General features: G+C 46.1%; 1 protein-coding gene across 2 annotated transcripts; it reads left to right on the plus strand.

Annotated features, from left to right (window-relative positions):
* The first annotated feature begins 2,517 nt into the window (after positions 1-2,517).
* On the plus strand, positions 2,518-11,074 carry LOC119337031 (enhancer of mRNA-decapping protein 4-like). 2 transcript variants are annotated; one of them, XM_037609133.1, is made up of 14 exons: positions 2,518-3,404; positions 4,195-4,244; positions 4,459-4,615; positions 4,696-4,914; positions 5,337-5,465; positions 5,820-6,357; positions 6,452-6,700; positions 6,782-7,302; positions 8,401-8,760; positions 8,831-8,950; positions 9,521-9,691; positions 9,835-9,993; positions 10,191-10,316; positions 10,490-11,074. In XM_037609133.1, exons 1-14 carry the CDS (start codon positions 2,667-2,669, stop codon positions 10,796-10,798), a joined length of 3,846 nt encoding a protein of 1,281 aa, XP_037465030.1. In that variant the 5' UTR covers positions 2,518-2,666; the 3' UTR covers positions 10,799-11,074. The 2 variants fall into 2 exon arrangements, with proteins under 2 accessions (XP_037465030.1, XP_037465029.1); XM_037609132.1 differs by having other exon boundaries at positions 6,452-7,302.
* The last annotated feature ends 239 nt before the right edge of the window (positions 11,075-11,313 follow it).

The following is an 11,313-nucleotide window of genomic DNA, read 5'->3' on the forward strand; positions in this document are numbered from 1 at the left end:
TCCATCATGTGGGGCACATACGCCTCCGGGGCCGCCGCCCCAAATGCCTCGCCGTAGTGCCCCATGTGCCACGCAGTTCTGCTCATGGTGCCAACCTGGGAGTGGTAGCGCGATGGCTCACCAGGACCGTGGGTTGTGGTGGATCCCCCTTCGCTGGTCGGAGGCGGAGGCGGCACCATTGGTGGCCAGGCGCTGACGGCCAGGTTGGCGTTGGGGTGGCCCTAGAATCCGCTTGGTGCTGTGCGGGCGCGTGTGGGGCCTTCGTGCGATCCGCCTTGGGCCTGAGACGGTAGCTAGGTGCAGAAGGGGTGAGCCCCCGAGGCGGCGAAGCCCAGGAGCTCTGCCACCCGCTCCAGTAGCACATCGCGGCCGCCCTCTAGCAGCCTGCATTGCAGTAGCTCTCGAGCTACCGTGAGCGCAGCCCTTGAGTTCGCCTGCTCTCGCCGTGAGTACGACGCCGTGGCCGCGGCATGGCTCGAGGCCCTGGCTGCCGACCGCACCTGCCGCGGCGTGAGAGCTGGTGTTGTCTAACCGCGTCGCCCGCGGCCCGCAGTGCCCTGCGGACCGCGGGCTGCCTGGGGCACGGGGTTGAGGTCGCCCTGGGCAGGCGGCTCTGTGTGGGCGGGCCAGGTCGCCCAGGGATAAGGATTGCCCGTTGGGTCGCTGGACATGATGACGATGATGCGACGGGCGGCGAAACACGAGGCGACGGAAGGCAGATTCCGGCGCACCCCTACCTGGCGCGCCAAATGTCGGATTTAGGGTTCCGACAGACCCTCAAGATTCGAACACTGGGGTGCGCGCGGAGATCACACCTCCAGCCTACCCATGTCTCACCGCCTCGCCAGGATCTAAAACTACACGAAGAACAACACAAGGGACACGAGATTTATACTGGTTCAGGCCACCATTGTGGTGTAATACTCTACTCCAGTTTGTGGTGTGTGGATTGCCTCAGGGGCTGGTGAGGAACAGTACAAGGGAAGAACAGCCTCGCGAGGGTCTGTTCTTGGCTGGGACGATGAACTGCTAGGGGAGTTCAGTCGCCTCTCTTTCTCTCTCTCTATGTCTCAGATGTGGATCCGATTTCTGATCCCTCTACCCTGTGGGTGGCTAATCCTATTTATAGGCGAAGGCCCCGGGCCTCTTCCCAAATATTGAGCGGGAAGGGCGCCAACAATTGGCCATTTTGAAGGGGAACATGTAGTACACTTATCCTGACTAAACTTGGTCCTCGTCCGCCAAAGACCCTGACGATGACGCCGACCTGGGCTCCACGATAACCTTCGTCCTGCCGTCCTGCTGGTCTTGATCTTGTTGCACTGAAATGGTTGCCTTTGCTTGATACCCTCGCCTGCGCTTGCCCCCTTTGCACCAAAGAGGAAACAAGGACTCTGCGCAGGCCGGCGCCTGCCTGGCGCCCGCCTGGCCTTGGTCGTCATGGCTTGCGTCACGGGCACCTCGCGAGGTACCCCGCCTTGATCTCTCCGCCTCCTCACGAGCCAGCCTGACGAGGCCGTGCCTGAGGAAGTCTCCTGTCGTCCGCCCCGCGAGGCTTGGCCCCTCGCGAGGGTCTTGAGCATGTGTTGACGAAGATGAGTCGTGCTGGGCCACCCCTTGAGCCACGCCGCAGGCCCCAGACAGGCAAGTTTGGGTACCGCCGTTCCCAGAAGGCCGACAGATAATTTTCTTTGTGACATATCTAAAAGCATGTTATTATTTGTTGTGAGATAAATCTTTGTAAAAACTATAATAACCTTGTGGCAAGGTCAAAATAGCCATTCTTATGCTTTAATTAACCTTTTTAAATGCAGATGACCATATACATGCGCATACATTCATCCCTACAAATACGTGCACACATATTCTATCCCTATGAGCACCTCCGAGATACTGAGCCAACACAATATTTTGAGATTGATGAAGCCATCACAGGCACCTTCGTAGTTAACGGAACGTCTCCTCTCACTGCACAAACATCGTCGAAAAGCCTAAACTAAAGGCCTGTTCGGAGTCCCTCCGCTCCACAACCCAGCTTCCGGAGCAGACAGAGTTGTAGTTGAAAATCGTGGAGCGGGGAAACAGCTACAGGCGGAGTTGTAGTTGAAAATCATGGAGCGGAGAAACAACTGCTCCACATATTCTGTTATTTCGCGGAGCCGATGGAGTTGTAGTTGAAAATCATGGAGTAGGGAAATAGCTGCTCCACAGATTCTGAGATTTCGTGGAGCCGGCGGATTGCCGAACAATTCCTAAATGCAAGAAAAATACAAGCAACAATGCTAAGTCCAGGACATAAATCCTAGTGGACTGGTTCCACGACCACAAGAAAACTAATCATCTGAGCTACGCTCAGTTCGCTGCCTTAATCCACGTTTGAGAACACATTATTCCCTCTTTGGCTATTTTTTCAGAAATTTGCATTCGTTTAATCTTAAATAAACTTAAACATACATTCGTTTAAACTTCACCTTAATCTGATCATCATAAGAGGTGGCCAGTGACAGCTGCCATTGCTCCCAAAATCCTCAAACCGCAAAAACCAGGGGAGCATCCTCTGTCTTCCTCCTCTGCCTCCTCCCTTCTCTACGTCTTCCTCCTCCATCCCCTTCCTCGTCTCAACCCCACTGCAACTACAGATCCACCTCGCCCTCGAGCGGCCTCCCATGGCGTCGCCCTCCGGAAACCCTAATCCCAACCCCAACGTCCCCTTCGAGCTCAGCAGGCTCTTCAAGCCTCCCCCAAACCCTAACCACCTCACAACCGTGCCGACCCCCACTGGCATCTTCCCGGGCGCCCCGCCCGGCGCGCCGATGGCCACCGGGCCGCCGGGCCCCTACTCCTACCCGCCCGCCACCCCGCCCTTCCACCGCAACCCGTACCTCAATTACCCCACCGACCCCAACGCCGTCCACCTCCCCGTCGCCGCCTTCGCGAACCCTAACCCCGCCGCAAACCCTATCCCTAACCACAGCCCCGGGCCCAATCCGGGAGCTCGGCTCATGCAGCTGCTGGGCAACACCGCGCCCACCCATCTCGAGTCCGTGGTGTCCATGCCGCCTACGTCATCGGAGTTCTCTGGCGGCCCGGTGGCGCCGCTGCCAGCGATGCCGTCAGCACCGCCGGCGAGGATGACAAGCACAAGCAGCAAGATGCCCCGGGGCAGGCTGCTGGGACCGGGGGACAGGGCCGTGCACGACGTGGACTCGCGGCTGCCAGGGGAGGCGCAGCCACCACAGCTGGAAGTGACGCCCATCACCAAGTACACCTCGGACCCGGGGTTGGTGCTGGGCCGGCAGATCGCTGTAAACCGAACGTACATCGTGTACGGCCTCAAGCTTGGCAACATCCGCGTGCTCAACATCAACACCGCACTCCGCTCGCTCCTTCGTGGGCACACACAGGTATGTCTTCTGTAGACTGATCGTACCAATAACTTTTTGCTGTTGAGTAGTTTATATGCTCAAGTGCCTTGTTGGAGCCCGTGATGTTAGTGCAGATTTGTTGCTCTATGCATGAGCTCCCTATAAGCATTAATTTGTGTGGCGAGGAAACGGTGTGATGCTATGGTGTAGATTATGCCTCAATCATAAATTCATTTCCAATGATGATGCATGGAAATTGATTGGTATAAACTAGATACAGATTAGTTCACCTGAAAAAGTGAAGTGTTGCATGGTGTATATACACAAAACATGCAATCTCAAAGTACGAACTCGCGCTGGATCTAGTGTTGTTCCCTACGTACCGGGGGCAGCAAATCTGGACTCTTATATTGCATATGATGACAGTCGTATTCCAGTCTGAGGTCTTGACTACTAACTATTAACTAAATATGGGTGGAATATTTATTGAAAGGTTATGTTGTCAACTGAAATAATATGGTGCTACGTGCAGCAGAAATCCAAAGGGAATAGCTAATATGCTTGCTGCATAAGCCAGGTTCAGGTTATTAATGACTAGTCATATTTATAGTCCACTGGAATTAATTCTTCTTTCTCATACTGACGGGACGGGGTCCATTTGTCATCGGTTATCGTACTTATATAATATGAGTTGTACATATCTAATTTTCAGCGCCAATTTTTTATTAGTTCTGTATTTGTCTTGTTTCACGAGGTAATGTTGATTTTAGTTCGCATGAAGGTGCATTTCTTTATAAAATTTAGCGTGGCCTTATTTTGTTTGCTGCAGAGGGTGACGGACATGGCTTTCTTTGCAGAAGATGTCCATCGTTTAGCAAGGTACTTCTATCTATATATGGGACCTTCTGGATGCCTTTTCTTATAATTTTAGGGTAGCTCTGTTGGGTACCTTTGCTACTGTGCCATCATTTTATTGGATGGTGCTCACCTGACAGAAGGGTGTAGTGCCCTCCAGTTATTGCACACCATAGCTGGTTTCATCACTAACCCTTCTCTTTCACACAAATTAATATTTTGTTTTGCTTCTCGACAGTGCAAGCGTAGATGGGCGTATATATGTATGGAAGATTGACGAGGGACCCGATGAGGAAAATAAACCACAAATCACAGGAAAGATTGAAATGGCCATCCAGATAGTAGGAGATGCTGGAACTTACCATCCAAGAATATGTTGGCACTCCCATAAGCAAGTAGAGCCTCATCTATACCACCTGTTGCTTTCTGTGTCTTGACTGGTTTTCTGTTAATGATTTATGCACTCATCTTGCAGGAAATTCTGTTTGTTGGAATAGGGAACTGTGTCTTAAAAATAGACACAACAAAAGTGGGAAGAGGAAGAGACTTCAGTAAAGAAGAGCCTCTTAAATGTTCACTTGATAAGCTCATTGATGGTGTGCACTTGGTCGGTAAACATGACGGGGATGTCACAGATCTGTCCTTATCTCAATGGATGACTACCCGTCTGGCTTCAGCATCAAAAGATGGCACGGTTTGTACAAGATATCCTGTTATTGGTTAAGAAACCTTTACTTCATGATAGGCAATAGCACAGGAAATAAATGGTTGGCAAAGCAAATGATCGTGAACATCCCGCTTAAACTTCAGTTCCATTGAACATTCAAGTTCAGATTTGTTTCGATTTAATTGATAGTGTCTAAAATGTTTGAATATGCTGTCCAGCTCCACTTTGAGCTGTATGCAACTAATGCATGCTAGGACTGCTGATCTTAGTTCAGTTAATTTTTGTTATCCTGCTAGACATGGGCAAAATGCCATTCTCGTAGAAGTTTCTTCTTTTGTGATGGGTGATCTGGGAATAACCTACCTGTTCTTTTGTTGGCACCATGTGACCAAAAGATACTCTCTGAATCTGTAGATGCAGTTTATAATGTGTACTGTTTATTTTGGCAGGTAAAAATCTGGGATGATCGCAGGACAGTGCCTTTATCTGTGATGAAACCGCATGATGGTAAAGCTGTTTATTCGGTTTCTTTCCTTACAGCACCAGAGCAACCAAATCATATAAATCTCGTTACAGCGGTATGCATTCTTCTACTTTTTCACACTCTAACTATATTTGCTGTCATCTTTAATCACCCTCAGCAGCATGTTATTCTGTAAACAATGAATAACCACAACACAGTTGCCCAGTTCATATAGGATTGGTTGAAGTCTCACCATGCTTAAACATCATGGCAGTGCCTGAAAACTGGAGTTAAATAGTGCAGAAAGGATCACTGTTTCCTAATTATAGTTTACATAGGTTTTCCTGTTATCAGTATGTCGTTACGATAAACAATGCATGGACACTCTTGCAAACTTGGAAATTAATCTTGCATATGCCTTCATTTAGCATAATTCTTTCATGGTGTTAACTTTTGTGAAATATCGCAGGGGCCTCTCAACCGAGAAGTAAAAATCTGGGCTTCCTCTGATAAGGAAGGTTGGTTGTTGCCAAGTGAATCTGAGACTTGGAGATGCACTCAAACTCTGGAACTTGTGAGTTCTCTGGAAAATAGGTTTGAGGAAGCATTTTTCAACCAAGTAGCAGTGTTGCCACAAGCTAGCCTTATTTTGCTTGCGAATGCCAAAAAGAACGCTATATATGCTATCCATGTTGAGTATGGTCCAGATCCTGCTTCTACTCGTCTGGACTATATAGCAGATTTCACAGTTGCAATGCCTATTTTAAGTCTGACGGGAACACATGAAAGCCAGCCTGATGGTGAACATGTAGTACAAGTCTATTGTGTCCAGACAATGGCTATCCAGCAGTATGGATTGGAGTTATCACTCTGTTTGCCTCCTACAGCTGATAACGCTGGGCTTGGTAGGGATCTGGCTATTTCCCATGTATATGAGAGACCTCTAGAAGTAGCATCAGTGGAGCCATCGACAGAAACTAAACCACTGAGTGATCATCAGGGAACAGGTAACACAATAGTAACTTAACACCCTATTGCTTCAGTTAATTAACACTCTTGATGTTGGTATTAAAATTTCATCCCCATTGTCTGTGTACACAGAAGCTGATACTGCTACTCATGTTTCATCCCCAACTCCTTCATCAAACTTGGATAATGCTGGATCTTATGCAGAAGCTGTCTTGAGAAGAGATGCTTCAAGAGGTCCATCTCTTGGTGATCATGATGGGGACAAGTCATCTTTTGATTATTCAAAGAAAAGGATGGATTCTGATGGTACAAGTGGGCAAGGAGCATTTGATAGGAAGGATTGCTTTGGGAATGAAGAGCCAAGAGGTGGCCATGTTGATGGTACAGTTTCAGATCCTCATCCCACGTTTAAGGTCGGAGTGAATGCCACACACTTGATTACCCCATCTGAAATTATTTCAGGTGTGCTCCCATCTGCTGAATCGACTGCTAATGGCAGCCCACAGAATGTAGAAATGGAGTCAAAACTTGTGGTTGAGGAAAAAGCAGATCAAAATATTGGATTTGAGGATGTTAAGGAGACCCAAATTGTTCAAGAGAAAATGGAGAGAGTTAACATGTCTTCAGAGCAAACTGTACAGACAATTAGTGAACGCTCGGTAACAACTGACAAGTACAGTGTGGAAGATTCACAGAGATCAGACCCCACACTTCTGAAACAACATTCTGGTGCTCGGGATGAAAATCTTCCAAGAAGAACAGCTGAAGCTACTGAAAACATCAATGGCTCTTCGTCAAGGAACTTGCAGTTACCCTCAGCTACCAAAGAGGAGAAAGTTCTGCATCCTCAGGTTTCTGGGCAGATGTCTCCTATTACAAGCACTTTCAACTCTACTGATTCATCACATGAACATCCAAGCAATACAAACCCTGCCATTGATTCTGTCCCGCAAGTAGCTGCCATTCAAGGAACATTGCAACAGGTGATTACAATAGAAGTTTCTCTCCCTTAGTGCTGAAACTTGTCTGACATTATTCGATGCTGGTAGACTTCAAATGATTTACATCGAAATAGTTGCTAGAAAATGTGCTAAGACTGCAGCCCAGTTAAACATGAACATTTGTTAGATAAATTGAGTTGTGGTTGATCAAAATTTAAAGCCGATATATCAGTTCATCCCCTTTGTTTTGATGGTTGAAGTAATTAAAACAGCTGGAACCTAGGTGTCAGCTTGGCTTTTGTTTAGTTACAAGAATGAAATTGTCACTCACCATTACGTAAAAGGAAATGCCAGTTCCTTCATGTGAGCCGGAATAAGTATGTGTGTTTCAGGTCAAGTAATAAGCCTGAAATTGAGATTCTAACCTGTGATTGTGCATTGTGCATCATTCCTGATCCGCATATTGAACTTTAGAGTTGGAAATAGATCATGGGCTGATCTACTTCTGAGGACTGCTGCTCTCTAACTGCTTGTTAAAATGCCTTTGGACAATGCCAATGCATGTTGCTTGAATACAGCAGCATACAGTTAATGGTGTAAATCACCCGGAAAAAAAATGTTGTAAAACATCCTGGTTGTATAGTGAAAATTCTACTCCCTCCCTTCCAAATTAATTGAGCTTCTAGCTTCGTCCTAAGTAACTTTATTAAGTTTGACCAAGTATATAGAAAAATGTGCTAATATTTACAAAGTCAAATATAGAGTATGAAATATATTTTAAGGCAAATTTAATGAAACTTATTGGTGCTGTAGATGCTCGTATATTTTTTCTGTAGTCTTGGTGAAATTTTAAAAAGTTTGACTTAGGACAAAGCTAGAACTTCCAAGTAATTTGGAATTGAGGGATTAGTTTCCAAGCAAGCGACTGTGCATCATATTAATCTCTAATCTTGATTGCACTGTCCTAGTTTGCTATAATTTCTGAACTATTCTTGTGTTCATGTTGTTCCATAATATGAAAGTATTTTTTGTTACTTGATGCCATGGAAGCATGACACAATTTATCTTGCACAAAGACAGTCTTAAATTTTAGTTCTGATGCAAGGCATTACGATATTGACAATGCTTGTGTCATTGCAGCTTATGGCAATGCATACTGACATGCAAAAGCAGCTGAACGCAATTGTGTCTGCTCCTATTGCAAAGGAGGGCAAAAGGATCGAGACATCACTCGGGCGTAATATTGAGAAGTCCATAAAGGCTAACGTTGATGCCATGTGGGCTCGTATCCAGGAGGAAAATGCAAGGCATGAAAAGGTTGAAAGAGAGCGAATGCAGCAGATTTCTACTCTAATCACAACTTCTGTAAACAAGGACATTCCTGCTATACTGGAGAAATCACTAAAGAGAGAAATATCGTTGTTGGGACCCACCATTGCACGAACAACAACACCTATCATTGAGAAGTCCTTGTCTTCTGCTGTTTCGGATTCGCTTCAGGTTGGGGCTATTCTTGTTGTTCCCTGTATTGTGATTTCCCTCATATTTCTCATCAATTTTTCCGTTTCAGAAAGTTCTCGGGGAAAAGGTTGCGAATCAGCTGGATAAGTCCATAAGTACGAAACTTGAAGCTACTGTTGCTAAGCAGATCCAAACACAGTTCCATACATCTGCCAAGCAGGCACTTCAGGTATGTATCTTTGGCGCTTATATAGTCCTTGTAGATCATTAGCAGCAAAGCTCTTAATTCCAAATGGAACATGGTAAGCGTGATTTGTTTGTGCCAACTTGATTTGTTTTTTCACAGTTATTATGTTTCGTGCGCATTACATATTTAGAATTGAATGGCTGCTGGAACGAACCTATCCTTGCATGGGATTGTGCTCGTTGGAGTTGTTTTTAGGTGTTCTTTAGGAAGATCATATGGGTAGGTGATGTATAAGAATAAGATAATGAAACATTGTATTTTGTGAGCAGATTTGTCGCATAGTGCCATGTAGCATGGGCATATCTCGTAGGCACACATCCATTCACTCCGAATACTGTACCATGCTAATTTAGTCAGCCAAGCACCTTGTAATTTACTATTTTGGCAACCAAACAAAATCTTGCATATCCAACCCCAACTTCTATAACTGTACATACAAAATGAGATTCCATTGGGTCACCAAGCAGCTCACTACATATCTGGATTGGGTTATTACCATGGATGATCATTTTGTCAGCATTGATTTATTGCTTCTTAATCTGGGCCCTGCAGGATGCTTTACGGTCAAGCTTTGAGTCATCAATTATCCCAGCATTTGAACAATCTTGTAAGACAATGTTTGAGCAAGTGGATGGTGCATTCCAGAAGGGCATGTCCGAGCATGGTACTGCTATCCAGCAGCAGGTTGCAGCAGCACATAGTCCATTGGCACAGACTTTAAGGGTAGGCTTGCAAGTCTTTCATTTTGTTCTTATTACATGCAGTGCCAGAGGCCATAAATATGAAGACACAAGCTGGATATATTATACAGTTTTCCCATATGCTGAGTAATGCTCATACTTTCATTCTCATTTGATTTTTTTCAGGAAACAATCAATTCAGCATCATCAATTACCCAGGGTCTTACATCAGAGTTACTTGATGGCCAGCGCAAGCTTTTGGCACTAGTTGCATCAGGGAACCCAATATCACATAATACTAGTGCATTGCAGCCCATCAACGGACCAATACCTAATCTCCCCGAGGTACTAAATACTAAATTTTCCACTCTCTAGGGGGTCTACCTATTTGCTCTATCAGACTGTTTCCATCCTTGGCCTTCTGTATGATTGAATACGTGGGATGTAGTCTTAACCCCCCAGCCCACCACAGTTCATTTGTGTGTTTTCTGAATATTGAAAACATCAAGCATTTGGTTTACTGGTTGTAATTGCTGTTTTAGGCTGATGTTCCACTGGACCCGATGAAGGAGCTAACGAGATTATTATCTGAGCAAAAATTCGATGAGGCGTTTACGATGGCTCTTCAAAGAAGTGACGTCTCCATGGTATCTTGGTTGTGCTCTCAGGTATTCCCCATTTTCTTGAGCAAATCATAGACATACAAACTTGCATCTCATAGTTAGTCAATCTCACGAACCCATGCTTTCGTTACACCACGGAGAAACACTTTCATCAGGCTATGTGACCTTTTAACTAGCATATATGTGTAAGTGTGGATACCTGATTCCGTTTCTGGCAGGTTGATTTGCAAGGGTTGTGTAGACTGAACCCCGTTCCTCTGAACCAAGGGGTCCTTCTGGCCCTTTTCCAGCAACTGGCATGCGACATAACCAACGACACACCCCTGAAGCTTCAATGGATGACAGCGGTCGCCATGGCAATCCAACCAACCCATCAGATGATTGCAGCGCATGTGAGGCCAATATTTGAGCAAGTCTATGGCGTCTTGGCCCGCCAACAGTCGGTGCCAGGAACCACCCCACTGGAAGCGAACAACATCCGCTTAATGATGCATGTAATCAACTCGGTGATGATGACCCACAAGTGACATGATAGGGCGCATTCTGTAACCGCTGTAAGTTTGAACCACCATATGATCTATTTGTGAGCCCGTGTACAGAGGAAGTTTTGAGAAGTGGCTCTTGAACCGGCAAAGTGGCAGTGATAACCTAGAAGGTGTTGTAAATTGGTTATGTTCGAGTCCGTACTTATGGCGCCTACCACCTTGTTCGGTGCAGTGCTTTAGCTCGTTACTTGCATTCCTTGCACATGCGTTGAGACTTGAGATGTTTGTGGCCACCGTACCAGTGTCGTTTGTGAATCCTGTCGCCGACGATGGTAGTTTAAACGTTTCGGTGGTGTGAACCATGGAGCTGCCGCGGCACCGACAATGGCAGTTTGTTTATTTTTTTGTGGTAAAGAGGGAGTTGGGAGGGTTAATTTAGGGGTTCTATATATTGTGTTAGCTAGTAATAGAGAGAAGTGTCCTCTCTTTCTCCGTGCTTGGTCAACGCTAACTATTATACATATAAAGAGAACTCGACACGCTAGCTAGTAAGCAAA

The sequence above is a fragment of the Triticum dicoccoides genome, chromosome 7B (assembly GCF_002162155.2).
Source record: "Triticum dicoccoides isolate Atlit2015 ecotype Zavitan chromosome 7B, WEW_v2.0, whole genome shotgun sequence".
NCBI classification, from domain to species: domain Eukaryota; kingdom Viridiplantae; phylum Streptophyta; class Magnoliopsida; order Poales; family Poaceae; genus Triticum; species Triticum dicoccoides.

What these genes read in the sequence shown, in the direction of transcription:
- LOC119337031 (XM_037609132.1), top strand. Translation starts at nt 2,667, where the DNA reads ATGGCGTCGCCCTCCGGAAACCCTAATCCCAACCCCAACGTCCCCTTC. An exon ending in ATATAAATCTCGTTACAGCG is followed by an intron (nt 5,466 to 5,819) that starts GTATGCATTCTT and finishes GAAATATCGCAG; the next exon opens with GGGCCTCTCAACCGAGAAGT. An exon ending in GAGTGATCATCAGGGAACAG is followed by an intron (nt 6,358 to 6,451) that starts GTAACACAATAG and finishes CTGTGTACACAG; the next exon opens with AAGCTGATACTGCTACTCAT.